The 18,994-nt window shown below is 37.9% G+C and overlaps 1 protein-coding gene across 3 annotated transcripts in view; it reads right to left on the reverse strand.

Annotated features, from left to right (window-relative positions):
* Positions 1–13,501: 13,501 nt before the first annotated feature.
* The window catches only part of LOC114892423 (cadherin-10), a 122,704-nt gene continuing 117,211 nt past the window's right edge, over positions 13,502–18,994 (reverse strand). The window contains exons 10-11 of one of the 3 annotated variants that reach the window (XM_029217314.1): positions 16,651–16,902; positions 13,502–13,986 (exon numbers count right to left, since the gene is read on the reverse strand). In XM_029217314.1, the coding sequence (XP_029073147.1) occupies positions 13,502–13,986; positions 16,651–16,902 (737 nt within the window). Of the gene's footprint in view, positions 13,993–16,650; positions 16,903–18,994 lie in introns of all 3 variants that reach the window. The other 2 variants (XM_029217313.1, XM_029217315.1) reach the window with 2 other exon arrangements.

An 18,994-nucleotide genomic window follows, 5' to 3' on the forward strand; every position in this document is an offset into this window, starting at 1 on the left:
CTTTTCCTAATATGGGCATGGAGGCCCTTACTCAGCTATATACTAGGTGGAATAAACCCAAATTCCTGGTCTTTTTCGTGGGAGCTGTGAAATGAGAACCTATCCAACAGCCTTCTCCAGTGAAAACAGTAAATACACCACAGTATTGACTGAAACAAGGTACAGAGGGCCTTCAGCCCATCATTAGAAATATGCTTGACACTGGGGTCATTAGGTCCATGGTCTCACCTATTAATAGCCCCACCTAGCCAGTGTTAAAACTGGCCACCAATGGATGGAGACTAACAATTGACTATCAAAATTTCAATGCACCTTTAAGGTTTCCACCATTAAGGCCTCCATTCCCAACATTATAGACCTGATAGATGATATCCAAAAAGCCTGGCCGCCCATGGGTTATCTGAATGGCACATAACGAGGTAGCAAGATCTAGATTCACTCACACTAACCACTGCCGCCCTGGCAATTACATGGATGACACTCTACTAGGGGGCTCTCTGAGGATGCAGCCCAAGAAGATTTACAGCTAGAAACACAATATTTACAGCAGAGAGGATGGACAATTGCCCCACATAAGATCCAAGGACCAGCCTCTGAAGTCAGCTGAGGGCCTCAAAATTCCTATCGCTGTAAAACCTCAACTCACAATCAAGCCTCCTGTCACATTATGACAGGCCCAGCACATGTTAGTTCTGTTCACATTTTGGAGGCAACACTCTTGTTCATTCTACTTAAGGCTATTTATGCTGTTATATGCAAATCAGCTTCTTCCCACTGGGGAGCGCCTCAACAGACTTCCCTGCAGCTGACCCAGCAAAGCAGTCAGCAGCTCCATCCTTTAGTCCCTCTACAGCTCAGACTTCCTAGTTGAGTCACTGCAACACCCTGTGGGGTCTCTAGACTCAGCATGGCTCTACCTGAGGTTCTGGGCATGGGGCCCTGGACCAAACGCCTGCCCTAGACAGCAGCCTGGGACATGACACTCCCATGTCAAATGTTGGCAGCCTCCTGGGCTCTTTTAGAGACAGAGGAATCATACGGCTCACTGTCCGAAGTACTTCACACAAAAGTCCTTGAGTCAGGGATTCAATCCAGCAGTCTTGGCATGGCCTCTGAGGCCTCACTGTTAAAAAGAAATGCGGCACCTTCAGGAAAGGACTAAACTGACGTCAAGGGCCTTTCCCTTGCAGGAAAATGAGGCAGCCCCCATGCTCAGCCTCTTGCCCACTGACACTGAGGTGCAGCTACTGGTACCTCCACTGATGGGCCCTCTAGCAATTTGTGGATCCCCTTGGGACCAACTGCATGGAAAGAGAGTGGGTGTTCTTCCTGAATGGCAGTGCCCATTGTATGCGGTGCAGCCCACTGGAAGGCGGCAGAATTTCATCCTTCTGGCAGCATATCCCTAGACCAGGAGGGCTCTCCTGGCTTGGGTCAGCTGGCAGACATGGTGGCAGCGCCCCTGGCTCTACAACAGGCCATAAAAATGGGACTCCCAAGGGCACACATTTTTACTGGCTCCAGGATGGTAGCCAATGGGCTCGTCCAGTCTAGTCTGGACAAAGGCAAATGGATAATTTCATAATTCAAAAAAAGCTTCTGTGGGGTGTTTCCATTTGGAAAGAGAGAGCCGACTCACATAGGCTGATTATAGTCACTCATGTCTCTGTGCACAAATGCCAACAAGCACATTATAACATTGCGACTCCTTATCCAAATGACACGCTTTTTCCAAGGCCCCACATGAGCTACCTCCTAGAGTACCACACACGACTATTGCTCCAGAGGTGCCATGCACACTAGCAAGGTGGGCCCGTATTACACCCCAGCACAGGGGAGTGACAACACTCACAGATGGAGCGTACAGGTGCGAATTCCCCCTCACCACAGGTCTAGCCAAAGTGGTGGTAAATAGTTGCCCTCTTCGCTCCCAAATAAAACTCTGGAAGGCTCCCAGGTGGGGACGTGTGCCCCTAGGTGACAGACCCTATTCAGGAAGGCAAATTAATTTTATCTGACCACTGCTGCCCTCTGCTGGAGCTAGTAGGTATGATACTTACAGAGGACTACTGCTGGCGGCTTTCCCCAGAAACGCTGCGTCTCATCACGCAATCTCCTTCTTAACCAGGTGCGTGCTCATCCCCTTGGGTCCACCAGATAGTGTAGATGCAGATCAAGGGACTCATTTAACCTCCCAAGCTGTTTAGTCATGGGCTCTAGACCATGGACTCTTGTGGAATTTCCACCTAGCTTACAGGTCCCAAGTGTCCAGACTTATAGAGAAGCACAGCAGTTTACTCAAAGATATGCTCCTCAAGCTTTTAAACCATAAGTGGTCCCCCAAATGGACAGATACTTTACACTAAGCTCTAATACTGCTTAATTCCTGGCCCTCAGCTCTCCAGCTCCCTCACACCTAGGACCAGTCTTATCCAGGGACTCCCTTGTTGGTACTTAAAGGGAACCCCCATTCCATCGACATTAGAGAGGACATCATTCACATCCACTCACCAGAGAAATGCTCCCTTTACCATTTTGATATTTTGATCATCTCCTCATCTTCCACACACTCGTGGCCCAGTAGAGGGTAGATTATACAATATGACCCTCACGTTAGAGAGTCCAAGGAGACAATCCCCAACCAAACTGAGAGACCAGGATTACACAAATTCTACTGACCTAGATGATAACCCAGTACCAACTGTGAAGCTAAGGCCAAATGTGTGTTTTAAATACTACATATTTTTTAATTAAAAAGTTCATTCTCTATAAGCAACTCTGTTGATAGAGATCTCCTCACTATCATTACTAACCCTGAGATATAAAGATTTGTTGTTTTATCCTTACCAGGAGTAGGCTTGGGTTAAAGAGCATTAACCTTATAGCTGAGCCAATTGTGTTTCCGAACTCCTTTGTGAAGAAAGAGTAGAAACTTGGGCAATTTTATGTAATCCTCACTTGTATTTCCTCATATGTAAAATGGAGATAATAATAGTATTTACCTTACAGAGTCATTGTGACTATTAAATGTATTAGTATATGTAAGACTTTGAACAAACCCTGGAGTATTAGGCACATAAATGTTACTTATAATCATCACCATCATCATCTCTATCATCTTAATCAACACTATTATCATAAATTAGATATAGCCTTACCATGCTGTGTATAAGAACACACATTAAAGATGTTGCTAATCAGTGATATTTTAGGTACTTATGTTTACTACTTAAAAGATGCATCATTATATTTTAAGTGATTTGGAGAATAACTTTGGTGTTTGTCTTCAGTTTTTTTTACTTTTCAATAAAATTGAAAAATTTATACTAATGAAAGTATCTAGGCACAAAATTAATTGTGTTCAATGTTTTGTGTTAATAAAACATTGAGATATTAGTTTCACAGATAGGGAAATTGAGACATAATATGATTACTTTTAAATAAATTACTCATTTTGACAATGAATAAACCAGTAATTGAATTTTACTGTTTCTATTCTTATCTCAAAAATAAGTTTATAAAAGTGTGCATTGAGTTTGCATATCCTTCCATCCAATCACCTAAACTGTCTACCAGGCTATCACTTTTGGGAAGATGATGTAAGAAAGTTTCAAAATATAACTGGCATAATTGTGCATAGCTACTGTCAAGAATTCCTAGGCAGAGACTGTCATCTTAAAAGGTTACTGTGACATTTCTAGAATATGCCTTTTCAAATATGAATGAAACATGTTGCCTTTTTGGTTGAGGGTAAGGAAGGCATGGAACCTGAAATTTTCCACAGTGCCAAAATTAGAAAACAAAGTATTAGAATGCCAAGATTAATCAATCACTCAACAAGTATTTATGTAATACCTACTTAGGTGTCCAATGCATTGTTTGGAACTAGCATTTTATCAGGTTTAAGCGTTTAACCAAATGCAACCTAAAAATTAAGGAGCTGCCTTAATCTAAATTATATAGGTCTGCCAATAGAATGTTCCATATGTTGGTGCTACTAAAGTACCTACACGCTTTTGAATGAATATTTTCTATGCTCAGGGTTATTACAAAGGCAGAGACAAATTCTACCTGTAATAAAATTTAACTCTTTGAAAAAACAAATATGAAAGTTATGTAGTTAAGATGTATACATATATCATCATGTTGTACACGTTAAACTTATACAGTGTTATATATCAATTATATCTCAATAAAGATGGGAAATGATAAATAATAATTTCAAACAAATAACTTTGTAGTGCTAAAGTCCTGCTCTTCTAAAAGAAAAGTAGAATAATTCAGAAGCAGAGTCAATCACTGGCTGCTTTTCACAAAGGTTCATTGACATTAACAACATCATTTAGGAAAGATTTAATTTAAGCTATATTAATAGTGGGGATAATGGAAGTAAATGTAAACTGTAACACAGTGGCATAGATTTTACATATTGATTAAAAAGTCATTTAAAATCCTCTTGACTGTAAAAGGAGAGAGGCAAAGATCATGGAAAGAATCTTAAGAATGCTTCTAAATATTTCACATTGTGCAGGTGGTTTCAGATAAATTTGGGAATGAAGTTGCTGTGCTATCCTTCCTGTGGAGTTGTAAATGTCATGTTCCAAATTCAGGATGATTCCACAGCTGGAAAAGAGCTTTCACATAGTGTCTACCAGTTTTCTGTTATGCTCTTATTAATCATTAATTCTTTCATATATAAATCATTTAATTTAATAAAGAATATTCATTGTGCTACTAATTTATTCATAACTTAAAATAATCCATTTATAATAATAGTAGAAAATAAGGTTAAACAAAGTAACTTTATTTGCCTTTTTTTTGTTTTTGCCCTTACTAATTAGAGTTGTGAAACATGCCTTTTCTCCTCTTTTTTTGCTTAGCTGGTTTCCAGATCTTCAAATGACTTAGCTAGCTCAGCACGGGAGTAAGTATTATATTTGTAGCATTAAAGAAATAAAGAGATTTTCAGGGAAATTGGACGCAAAATGTAATACGTATAAAAAAATGTTAGAGTGGATGAAAATAAATTATAGATAGATAGATAGATAGATATAGTTTTGCTGGCTTTCTTTTTTTTTGAGCCCATATTTGCTTCTGTTTTTATTTTTTTAATTTTTATTATTTTCTAATTTTGTCTGCATTGGGTCTTCATTGCTGCATGCAGGCTTTCTCTAGTTGCAGCGAGCGGGAGCTACTGTTTGTCACGGTGCACGGGTTTCTCATTGCAGTGGCTTCTCTTGTTGTAGAGCACAGCTCTAGGTGCGAGGGCTTCAGTAGCTTTAGCTCACAGGCTCTAGAGCACAGACTCAGTAATTGTGGTGCACGAGCTTGGTTGCTGCATAGCATGTGGGATCTTCCTGGACCAGGGATCAAACCCCTGTCACCTGCATTGGCAGGTGGATTCTTAACCACTGAGCCAATGAGAAGTCCCTTGTTGTTGTTTTTAACCATCAGTGTACATTCTGGCTCCAAGAATCTTTGCTCATTCACATCAATTCTCTCAGCTCGTTTCCATTTTTTTTTTGTGTGTGTGGGTTCTTGATTCAGGGTTGTCTCTAGAGTCCATGCATAGGTAAATATGCAGGCTGTTCTCTTTGCATATCAATATCTTCATATATTTGGCAATCTCAACAAGTCAGGCTTTTTAAAAGTAAGCAAGAAAATACACATCGGGTGGGAGGGAGGGAGATGCAAGAGGGAAGAGATATGGGAACATATGTATATGTATAACTGATTCACTTTGTTATAAAGCAGAAACTAACACACCACTGTAAAGCAATTATACCCCAATAAAGATGTTAAAAAAAAGAAAAAGAAAATACACATCAAACTCTTTATGCCCAGTAATCACAGCCTGTAAGGAAGAAAACAAGAAAAGAATACAAGAAGGACATCAATTCAAACATTGAACCCCAATGTTCTTGGAATGGAAGAATCAACATTGTGAAAATGACTATACTACCCAAAGCAATCTACAGATTGCATACATCCCTATCAAACTACCATTGGCATTGTTCACAGAACTAGAACAAAAAATTTGACAATTTGTATGAAACACAACAGACTCCAAATAGCCAAAGCAATCTTGAGAAAGAAAAATGGAGCTGGAGGAATCAGGCTCTCTGACTTCAGACTATACTACAAAGCTACAGTAATCAAGACAGTATGGTACTGGCACAAAAACAGAAAGATAGATCAATGGAACAGGATAGAAAGCCCAGAGATAAACCCATGCAAATATTGTTACCTTATCTTTGATAAAGGAGGTAAGAGTATACAATGGAGAAAAGAAAGCCTCTTCAGTAAGTGGTGCTGGGAAAACTGGACAGCTATATGTAAAACAATGAAATTAGAACACTCCCTAACACCATACACAAAAATAAACTCAAAATGGATTAAAGACCTAAATATAAGGCCAGACACTATAAAACTCTTAGAGGAAAACATAGGCAGAACACTCTATGACATGAATCACAGCAAAATCCTTTTGGACCCACCTCCTAGAGAAATGGAAATAAAAACAAAAATAAACAAATGGGACCTAATGAAACTTAAAAGCCTTTGAACAGCAAAGGAAACCATAAACAAGACAAAAAGACAACCCTCAGAACGGGAGAAAATATTTTCAAATGAAGCAACTGATGAAGGATCAATTTACAAGCAGCTCATGCAGTTCAATACCAAGAAAACAAACAACCCAATCCAAAAATGGGCAGAAGACCTAAATAGACATTTCTCCAAAGAAGAAATACAGATGGCCAACAAACACATGAAAGAATGCTCAACATCTCTAATCATTAGAGAAATGCAAATCAAAACTACAATGAGGTATCACCTCACAGCGGTCAGAATGGCCATCATGAAAAAATCTACAAACAGTAAATGCTGGAGAGGGTGTGGTGAAATGCTGCACTGTTGGTGGGAATGTAAATTGATACAGCCACTATGGAGAACAGTATGGAGGTTCCTTAAAAAACCAAAAATAGAACTACCATACAACCCAGCAATCCCATTACTGGGCATATACCCTGAGAAAACCATAATTCAAAAGGAGTCATGTACCACAATGATCATTGCAGCTCTATTTACAATAGCCAGGACATGGAAGCAACCTAAGTGTCCATTGACAGATGAATGGATAAAGAAGATGTGGTACCTATATACAATGGAATATTGCTCAGCCATAAAAAGAAACAAAATTGATTTATTTGTAATGAGGTGGATGGACCTAGAGTCTGTCATACAGAGTGAAATAAGTCAGAAAGAGAAAAACAAATACCTTATGCTAACACATATATATGGCATCTAAAAAAAAAAAAAGAAATGGTTTTGAAGAACCTAGAGGCAGGACAGGAATAAAGACACAGATGTAGAGAATGGACTTGAGGACACGGGGAGGGGGAAGGGTAAGCTGGGCCTAAGTGAGAGAGTGGCATGGACTAATATATACTACCAAATGCAAAATAGATAGCTAGTGGGAAGCAGTCGCATAGCACAGGGGGATCAGCTCGGTGCTTTGTGACCACCGGGTGGGATAAGGAGGGTGGGAGGGAGACGCAAGAGGGAGGAGATATGAGGATATATGGATATGTATAGCTGATCCACTTTGTTATAAAGCAGAAACTAACACACCATTGTAAAGCAATTATACTCCAATAAAGATGTTTAAAAAAAAAAGAACGAAAAGAAAAATAAATATTTAAAACAATAAATAAACCCTCAAAAAAAAAAAATTGAACCCTAGTGCCTTTTGGCAAGGAAGCAGGAGCATCTTCCTTGGGGCTCTGGTCTTCTGTTCCCTTTCATCATAATCTTTCTCAAAATTTTCCCTGATCAACTGCCCCTTTATCTGACCTTTTTGCAATATTAATTTCCCATCATGACCCAGACCCCAACCACACCAGAACAGAACCTGAAAAGTTAACCATTCTCTGACTGTAGTATTTATTTTATGTCAATTCCCACTATTATAATTTTCAACACTTTGTAAATATTCTAAGCACATTTACTATGTAACTTCGTTTAAATCATCGTTTTGACTTTCTCAGATTTGTGTGCCCTTCAGAATAAATCTCTAATTTCCTAAAGCAATTAGTCAAAATAATTTTTGGCTAATTAACATTTATCCTTAAAACAATACCCAAGTACTATATCAGTCTGGAAGTAAAATGGTTCCTGGTAAATGAGCAAAATAATCACTAAGATACCTCCTATAACTTTGAGTAGTTCACTATCTGGATAAAGGAAGAAGCAGAAATATCATATGCATAATATGTATACATACATATTTAAAATTAAGTATAATATGTGATAAATCCAAAATACAATATTTATGAATTCTTCCAATACGTGTTTGTTGAATACCTAAACAGATGACATGATTCTGTGTATTGGACATCACGATGAAAAAACACAAAATCCATGCTCTCATGAATTTTACATTCTATTTGAGGGAGAGAGAAAATAATCATAGTAAACAAATAAGTCATATAACATGTTAAAACTGTGGTAGTGTTAGGGAGAAAACAAATGCAGTGTAAGAGCAACGGGTCAGTCTAGGGAAATTCTATAAGTAAGGTGGACAGTGTGGACCGTAATTAAAACAGCATTTTATAGAGAACTTATAAAATAGCATTTTATAAAGAAATAAGGACATGGCTGGAGATAGAAGGAATGGTCAGTATAAACACATGAAGTCAGAGGGGAGCAGCAAAGGGTGAGAAGCTGGAGCAGAGTAAATGGGAGAAGAGGTCAAAGCGTTCTGGACAGGCCTTCAGGATATTATAAGGAGTTTGCCTTCTACTCTTGAGTAAAATGAGGAAGCAGAGTTTAGAACCAGGGAGCAATCAAATGGGAAATTCGTTTTGAAAATATTTCTCTGACCTCAGTGCTGATGGTAGAGTATAAGTGGGGCAAGGTGCAAGAGAAAGGCCAGTTAGGAAGTTAATTGCTCCTAACAATGGAGAAAACAGGTGTTGATGGTTTGAGTTGGGTAATGGAAATGGTGAGAAGAGGTGGGATTCTGTGTATGTTTTTTTTTGTTTTTTTTTTTCCAGTACGCGGGCCTCTCACTGTTGTGGCCTCTGCCGTTGTGGAGCACAGGCTCCTGATGCACAGGCTCAGCGGCCATGGCTCACAGGCCCAGCCGCTCCGCGGCATGTGGGATCTTCCCGGAGGGCACGAACCCGTGTCCCCTGCATCGGCAGGCGGACTCTCAACCACTGCGCCACAGGGAAGCCCTCTGTGTATGTTTTAAAGATTAAATGAATCCAATTGCTTGCATGGGGGATTTGCTAGGAATAGTATGGTCACAACAGTTAAAAAGTCTTGATGTTGGGCTTCCCTGGTGGCGCAGTGGTTGAGAATCTGCCTGCTAATGCAGGGGACACGGGTTCGAGCCCTGGTCTGGGAGGATCCCACATGCCGCGGAGCAACTAGGCCCGTGAGCCACAACTACTGAGCCTGCGCGTCTGGAGCCTGTGCTCCTAAAAAAGAGAGGCCGCGATAGTGAAAGGCCCACACACCGCAATGAAGAATGGCCTCCGCTTGCCACAGCTAGAGAAAGCCCTCGCACAGAAACGAAGACCCAACACAGCAAAAATAAATAAATTAATTAATAAACTCCTACCCCCAACATCTTCTTAAAAAAAAAAAAAAGTCTTGGTGTTGAGCAAAACATTGGAGTAAAAAAGGAAAGACTTGGCTCTCTCCTGCACCCTCAGTAAAAGTAACTAGATGCTTCTATCTTACACTATTTTCAACTTATAGGATGTCCAAGCGGGAGCCCTGTACCCCTCTCTGTGGGTGAAACCTGCACTCTTTCAGAGCAATGGGAAGGTCCAGCAGCCAGGTGCAAAAGGACACCAACAGTCTACTTTATTTCAAGCTTGGGAACAGAGGGCATTTCTAATAGATCTGTGGTAGATTTGTAGTAGATCTGGAGGGGCAGCATGTGAGTCAGGGAGGTTCCCTTTGCAGCCACCAGCAGCTGCAGCTTACCTAGTCCTGCAGCACTGCCCAGGGGTGCCCACCCATGTGCAAGGCCACTGGACAGGGAGCTGCAGCACAGGGTCAGCACTGCCAGCAGGGAGGGGGGTGCAGCTGGTGAAAGCATGGTGAAGCCATTATATATAGATACTTAGGTAGATGTGTTGATAAATGAACCCAAATATGTAGATATCCCTAAGTCTCAATTCTATACCTTAAGTTTATTTATTTTAGAGTATCCTAAACATCTAATTACTCATAGTTTATGTCTGGAACTCTTGCAGTTGTGTGACAGTATCTACTTAACATATACAGAGAAACCTCAGTCTAAGAGCATTACTTTATCATTATATAAACGTTCTTTGATATTTCATTGAAAATAGAACCAATGAGAATTGATTAACTTAATCACCATTTCTAATGACCGAAGGTTTATAAATCATTTTATTTCCCTTATCTGAATATTTAAAATATAAAAAAGTGGCTTCCCTGGTGGCGCAGTGGTTGAGAGTCCGCCTGCCGACGCAGGGGATATGGGTTCGTGACCCGGGCCGGGAGGATCCCACATGCCACGGAGCGGCTGGGCCCGTGAGCCATGGCCGCTGAGCCTGCACGTCCGGAGCCTGTGCTCCGCAACGGGAGAGGCCACAACAGGGAGAGGCCCGCGTACCACAAAACAAACAAAGAAAAAAAAAAAACATAAAAAAAGGATGGCAGAATAATTTCTTTTCACTGTACTTTAAAAAGTTAGTACAAGTTAGGTATTTTGTTACAAATTCTGAGAGTTTTGGTAATTATTTTGCCTTTTTCCCCCCCATTGTCACTAATACAATAATTACGTACATATATATAAATTATATATGATTTATTATTACATTTCTAGGATCTAGAATATTCTTTGATTTTTATAATAACTGCTCAAAATAATTGATAAATGAATACATGGATGCATAAATGAAAAGTCCATAGTTGTATGATAAAATCAACATGTTACTGAGTGACATTTTTCCCCACTCCACATATAGAAGAAATTGTGGACATAGAATAATCTATATATTGGGCCTGCTTTTGGGAGAGTATAATGTAAGGGAAACTTACAGTCTGAGCAGGTCCTTATAGGTGTATTTTTAATTTCAGGATCTCCAAAAAATTAATTATATAACATATCACCTTCATTATCAAAAAATATTAGGATATCTGATACCAAGGACTGTTTCAGTACTCTGAAAAATGATTTCTGTACAATATAGATTTTATATTGCCAAAGAAGCCTGCTAATCAATCTCTTTAAGGAGAATTTTTGGAAACCTGATTTGAATAATGCAAAAGCTCACTGATTCTTTAAATATATAAAAGTTGGATGACAAAATAAATGATAGAGCAAGTTAATGTCAGTCTAAAATTATCTGTATGAGGATAATTAAAAATATTTAAATAAGAATTCCAATTACTGACATCTAATATTAATAAAAGTAACTAATGCTGGAAAATTTTTAACTAATTTTTACTCAAATGAATATTATAGTTTTTTTTGTTGTTTGTTTTTTGCGGTATGCGGGCCTCTCAGTTGTGGCCTCTCCCGTTGCAGAGCACAGGCTCCGGACGCGCAGGCTCAGCGACCATGGCTCACGGGCCCAGCCGCTCCGCGGCATGTGGGATCTTCCCGGACCAGGGCACGAGCCCGTGTCCCCTGCATCGGCAGGCGGATTCTCAACCACTGCGCCACCAGGGAAGCCCAAATATTATAGCTTGAATCATAACTAATGTGAAATGCTCGTGAGATATACCTTCTTTTATCTTTTCCATTTGTTGATGATTTTATTTGAATAAATAAACCTTTTAGCATACTGAGGATTTTCTCAATCTTTTGGGTGTGTGCATGGGTTCTTGGAATATAGGAAGTTGACCAAGTTAGGTTTTACTGTGGTCTGATGTGTCAGCCTTGTAACGTGACTGTAATTTTAATTAGACCACATGGGTTGTTTTTCTTTCGTGACTAGATTACTATGCAAACTTAAATGTCTGTGGTCAGAGGGATATGTGTCTTGCAGCCTGGAAGCTGGGGAACAAAAAGCATTCAAGAAGATTGAAATAATTAATTCTGCATTAAGGATATGTCAATATTGCCCGCTGACTCACTCCAAGAGCATACCATTTTCACTAATTGGAAAGTACACAAATCTTTGGTATTGTTTACAGTAAACTCAGCAGGGAATGTGACTTCCTAGTGTAGGCCCAACAAAGTGCTCCATTTATGAATAAATCATGTTTGGATCTTGAGAAAAGAGGCATCAGTTAGTGGCAGTTGGCTTCCCTGAATCTCAGGAACTCTGGATAATTAACCGCCAGTACTTTTTTATTCCTTTCTATTGAAACATTCATTGACAGAAAAACAGACTTTGTTACCAATATGCAATATGTAATGCATTTTGGGAAACATTACATAATTCCACTGCTGTATCTTAATGGAATATTCAGCATTATTACTGTCATTACTAGGCATTTCAAAGTCACCGTGGGAGGTAAGCCTATTTTCCATTAAAAGATTATTTCAGTATGAAATCTGTCTGAACTATTATTGCCCATAAACCTGAATAGCACAAATGCCATACAAAAAAAGAAAACGTTTTATTCTTTCAGATATTATTTTAGTGAATAAAGACAAAATGAAATTACTGCATTGCTGGTGTTTGGGGATATTTAGCATAAGGCTGGTCATGTTTTACATTTGCTTATATGGTAAATTTTTAGGTGATCTGTAAATGACTGTCACTCTTAATGTGAAGAGTTTTTCACATATCACAGCATAGCAAGACTCATTGGAAAAATAATTCTTCCCTAAATCATATTAATTTGGTTAGAGCTCTCAATAGTAATGATAATGATTTTGTGTTCTTACCTGTATTCAGTGGAATTTTGTACCAAGATATTTAGTCTGTGGAGAAACTTTTTCTCCCTAGAGAAAAAAGAAGCTAGAGACAAGGTAGTTGTAAAAACTGGTTTATTTTTTTAAAAAATAAATACAAAAATATAAATATAAAACATTAGCCGATAGAATTTGATGAAATGAAATTGCACAAACGTTTGTATACCAGGTTGCATATCACACCTACTAACACCACATGTACATTTTTTTTTTTAATTTAACATACAGAACAGGATATACCTTAAATTTTTTCTTCACCTTTAAGAAACGGAAGCGGCTTGTTTGTGAGGCTGCTTAAGGGAGAACTATCCTGTTCATGTTTCTGAAATTATCTTTTATTTCCTAAGAAGGACAACACTGAATTTCCATAGCTTTGGCTCTTGGAAGTGATTAAATAAAATGTCGTATATATTCCATGAGACATCCTACAGGGAAGAATTAATGTAATTAATGAACAAATTAAAAAGGAAATGGGAAAAAAAATTGTGCTGAGTGGCAGGAAAATTTTCCTGAATATCAAATATTGTGAAGTGGAGACGATGTCGGTAAAGTTACTTCCTCTTGCTTGAGCAGAACATATATCCTAGGTTAAGAGTCTTTGTCACTTTCCCCGCCACCGTACATTTCCGCCAGCTTATTAAACCGAGGCCCCCATTCTCGGAGGTAATCGTAGTTTTGGTCTCCGTCAGTGGTACCTGATTCTAAAGAACTCAGAGATTCCGCGATGGAATCGTTTCCTTCATAGGCATACGTTGCAAGTGAGTCGTAGGGCGGTGCGGTGGGATCCAGATCGTGCTCTTTTAGCCTTTCATTAATGAAATCCCGGACATCCGTGTTATCCGGAGCTGTCGGAGTCCTCCGTGGGATAAATAAAGTTTCCGGAATAATATCTCGCCGCAGCTTTTTTTCCTCGATAGCTGCAGGATTCCTCAGGGTGCCGATATCAAAGGCCTGGGTGTCCTCCTCTCCGCCACCTTCATCATTATAGCTCACAATGTTGTCTCTGATATCTTCTTTAGACAAGATCAGAGGCTCTTTTTTCCGCTGTCTTTTCAGAGCTGCAAACAGTACTACTATAACTTGAAAAAAGAAAAAAGATGTATTAGAGGTCCATCTGAAACACATATTAATAAATAACGAGTGGAAGTACTATAAACGAGTTTGTTATTTAGGTTTTCTGGAACTGGTTAGAATTTAGGGTTAATTTTGTATTCCCATAATTTTTTTTTTTGCAGGGCTTGTTGGGAGGGGGAGGCGTGAGAGGAGAGGGGAGTGTTGAAGAATTTAGCCAGGATGGTTAGAGTTTAAGAACAGTGGTTCTAATTTACTTTTAAAGCAATGTGAAAGGTTTTTTCAAATACAGTGACTTATTTTATCTATTTTTCTAAGAACTGTTTAAAGATAGTTCCTGATTATACAGACGTTATTTATACTTTGCATTAAATAGTGACATAAGATGTTGTTTAAAAAATAGACACAAATCAAATTCAGCTTCAAATAAAACAATGAAGAAGGGCAAAAATACACCCATATTTTTACATCCTTATGCAATATTAAAAAGGCAGCTTTCTTCACAAGATACGGAGTATCCATATCTGTTAAATAGCTTTGCGGATGGACTTACATATTTTTTTCCCTTACATTGTTACTAGAAGGCCTTAATTACTGGGAAAAAAAGATCACATTATTTAGACATTATTAGTTTAGAAATTTATGAGGTTTTCCATGGAAATATATATCACTCATGAGATCAAAAAAAAAATTGCTGGATCACATGATGGCAAAGAGTAAATTCAAATTACTACACTGAATTAACTACAAAAATTATGTATGAATTTCAGCTATAAGTATCTTAATGAGTATAGATCCACAAGTAGAAATGTGTATCATTCAGACAGGACATTTCCCTACTTCCATGGGAAGGTATCAGTAATAATAATAATATACTTATTATTTTAGTAATCATAATAATGGTAATAGCATAAAAGATAGGAGAAAGCTAAAATCATTTTCCCTCTGGTTGTATTAATTTCCCACCCTCATTCTTTATCCCCAAACATTTTGGTCATAATCCTTTAAAAATGATGATTTAGAGAAACAGATGTGAATTCAGTTAGATGAGGAAAGGAAGGGAAAATATCTTACCAGGTATATGTATGAAGAAATATCTATATTTATTTAGCCTCATTAGAACAAACATTTAAAGGATATGGGATTTATTACTGGTCTTGACTGAATGTGTCCCCTAAAAATTCATATGCTAAAGCCTAAATAAATTCCCAATGTGATGGTGTGTGGAAGTGGAGTCTTGGGGAAGTAATTAGGTCATGGAGGTGGAACCCTCATGAATGGGATTAGTGCTCTCTTGACATGACACAGGAGAGAGGATTGCTTTCTGCCCCTTGAGGATACAAGAGAAGACAGCCGTCTGTGAAATAGGAAGTATGCCCTTGCGAAACATGAAATCCACCAGTGCCTTGATCTTGGACTTCCCTGTCTCCAGACTGTGAGAAATAAACTTCTGCGGTTTAAGCTACCAGTCTATGATATTTTGTTACAGCAGCCTGAATGAAGGCAATTATGTTATTATGTAAAGTGGTATTAAGTTATGTTTTCTGTTTTATTAACTCAGAACAGTAAGACTTCTTGCCCTCAAGCTTGTGTGAGAGGGCAGACAAGGGACTTTTTTTTTTTTTTTTTTTGCGTACGCGGGCCTCTCACTGTTGTGGCCTCTCCCGTTGCGGAGCACAGGCTCCGGACGCGCAGGCTCAGCGACCATGGCTCACGGGCCCAGGCGCTCCGCGGCATGTGGGTTCTTCCCGGACCGGGGCAAGAACCCGGGATGCCCGGGACTTTTATTAATGCAACAAAAAAGAAAGTTTTAATCCATTGACAACTGTTCTTGACCTTCAAACTGATTAAAAAATAAATAGGCCACCACCAAGAGAAAGAAAATGTTTATTCTTCAAGTTTTTGAGAAAATGTGACCTTTTCTTTTGGCTAAATTCATGATTTGTGCACACACATAAACTTGTGATGTAACGATTTTAAACCTCAGATTGCTTATGATCAGCTAAAGGATCTTAGCCAGTAAAAAATGTGCTAATAATGAGGATAATGAAACTTACTAAGATTGGCTTCAAAATCCCAGTTCATTTCACTGCTTCTTAAAATAACAGATACAGTGTTTTTTGATTAGAGTCACAAGAATACTCCCAATAGTTTTAAGATAATGCAACTAGAGAGTAAACAATCTGATTTTTAACTCAAAAGCAGTTAAAAAGCAATTTGTTCTGGGTTATAAAATCAAGTATTGTTTTAGGGACAAGTGAACGAGGTAAAGGGCTATGTTAACATTATATAAGTGAAGAGGTAAGATAGTGAGGCCATTGTCCAGCTGTAATAAGAACCAAAAACAGTGGAAATACTTTAGATTTACTGAAAAACTACGTATAAAGACTGACAGCAAGGTGCCTTGCCTTAGCTCAGCCACTCAGAAATTGTGTAACCTTGGAAAACGTTTAGAACATCTCTAACTTTCAGTTTCATTATTTAAAAAGGGAAGGTAATGACTCTGTCTGATCAGATAAAATATTTTAATACAAACAACATTCCACTGTTAATTGATGTCTGTCTTAAATTTGGGGGTTAGTTTTAGGGGAAGTATTTTAATAGTAACATTTCCACTTACAAACACAGTGAAGTAAGCCATCTAGGAAATAATCACGGTTTCTTACCCAGCAGAATAATGATGCAGAGGAGAATGGCGACCAAGGCCCCTGTGCTGAGGCCGGCGGGAAGGAGCAGGGCCTCAGCGCTGCAGGACTGCATGTTGCCTTGGCTGTCACATGCGCACACTCTGATGGTGAGTGTGCCAGTGCTGCTCTGAATCGGGTAATCATTGTCCGATATCACCACAGGCAAGAGATAGGTGCTTATTTCATGTCTACTGAAGCCATTTTTTCTGGTTAAAATTCTGGCAGTATTATCTAAAATAAATTTTAACATATTACAAATGGCTTTGGGGACAATACATTTGTCTCATCCTGATCACCGTGGTTTGACACAAAAATAAAGAGTTGTTTGTGTAAAATACAAAATTGATATCAATTTCCCTATCAAATATATACAAGGCAATTCAAATATAGATAAGATAAATAAGACAGTTTGAAGAATCTAATACCATTATTACTTATTAGATTTTTAACTAATTTCCAGATGCTTTCAAAATGGTGATTTTTTTATAAGTGAATCATTTATCAAGACTATAGAGATGGTAGCATATTGTTTATCACAGTTTTCGAAAAACATAAATATTACACATACCAAAGAAAAAATTATAGTAAATGTTTTTTTATTTACAAATGTATGTGTGTGCACATACACAAAACACACATTAATCCAATATTCATGAAGAAAAATATGATTGGGTAAATTTTAACTATAGTTGTACTTTTAAAATCAATTAAGCATTCAAAAACCTTCAAGAGTCCCGATGTATGAAGAACAGTCATCAAGTTACTTAATATTTTTGAACTTTGATTTCCACCTATTAAAATGAATACAGTGTGTAACTCAAAGTATTGGTGGAAGACACTAATGTGGAGTGCCTAACAGACACACAGAAAGAAGTAGGGACTTAATCAAGGCTAGCATCCTCCTACCTAGTATATTGCTACTGATATTTCCTTTATCCAATAACTTACCCAGTATCCTTAAATGTGGGTTGTGCATCTATATAATGATATTGAAAAGTAAAATCAATATATACTTGGATGATAATTTCCTATTCTGTTTGTCCAATGTGCTGGGTCTTGTTTAGCCAATCCCATAAGGATGCTTAAAATGCCAATGTAGGGAAGGGAGTGAGTTAGGCAATTGCTAAATCAAACCAACAGGATAACAAAATTTAAAAAAAAGAAAAGAAAATGACAATCGTTTTGCAGGTATAGTGGTTGAACATAAAGTAATCATTTCCTAAATTTTAGCAAGAAGTTAAATCTTAGTATATCAGTTAACTACCACATAATCTAGAATAGTAAATTAGCAAAATAGAAGATGTGCATAAGCAAATTTAAAAAATAAAATGTAATCCTGATAATGTTGCAATTCTGACTTTTCTTCCAAGAAGTATTAGGATACAATTCTTCCTTTCTCAGACCTACACTAAAACAAACATTTACATGCATACGGGTATTTTCAGAATCTTCTTGCCTTACTTTTAACTTTTCAAAAATTTCTAAATCTTAATTTTGCCTGCAATAGCTTTGATACATTGAAGGGCCAAAAGAAGTTTTACCCTAAACTAACAATTCTGTTTGAATCATTTTATTAAATATTCAGAAAGTCATCATATAATAATGCTTTTGACCTGTAAGTTAATGAAAACTGAGGCATCTTTAACAATATGATACCAACTGTGGTATCACAGAAGCAGGAAACGTATTTTAAGAAAGATGTAGAATTAAAGATTTTTAAGATGAACATATAGACAAATGCAAGGGTATTTTCTCAAGAAGGTCAACTTTAAGGTGATGTCTATGTCATTGGAATTTCTTTCAAAATTCACCCAATAACAGAATTTATGAAAGATTAGATCAAATATTCCATCAGACTTTACTGGTATTCTATTTAGTGTATGTTCAGGTTTGTATTCATATGGCTTCCGTCCTTGCTTTGAGTAACTTATGTAGGATCAGGAACTCTACCCAGTATAGGAAATTGCTACTATTTATCAAAAATTAATTAAGATTAGCCTTGAGTTGTTTCCCCAGTAACTGTGAAGTGCGGTGATAAGATGGTACTATTTCAAGTCTCTATTACTTTTTAAAATTGAGAGGTGGCTTGTTGAGATCCGGGGCTCAGTTTAACAAGAACATAAAACAAATTAAAATACAATTAGAAAGTGGTACAATACAATACAATATTTCAGCTCAGTACTAAGAATGTCCTGTCTAAATTCTATGTTTATGTTACCAGATTCAGCGAATTAAAATGATGGGTCCTTTTCTGATATTCAGATATTACATCTGATATTGGGCATTTTGTATTTTATTTGCCAATTCTACGTTAATATTTCTA

The sequence above is a fragment of the Monodon monoceros genome, unplaced genomic scaffold (assembly GCF_005190385.1).
Source record: "Monodon monoceros isolate NGI ecotype Baffin Bay Population unplaced genomic scaffold, NGI_Narwhal_1 Super_Scaffold_12, whole genome shotgun sequence".
In the NCBI taxonomy this organism is placed as follows: Eukaryota; Metazoa; Chordata; class Mammalia; order Artiodactyla; family Monodontidae; genus Monodon; species Monodon monoceros.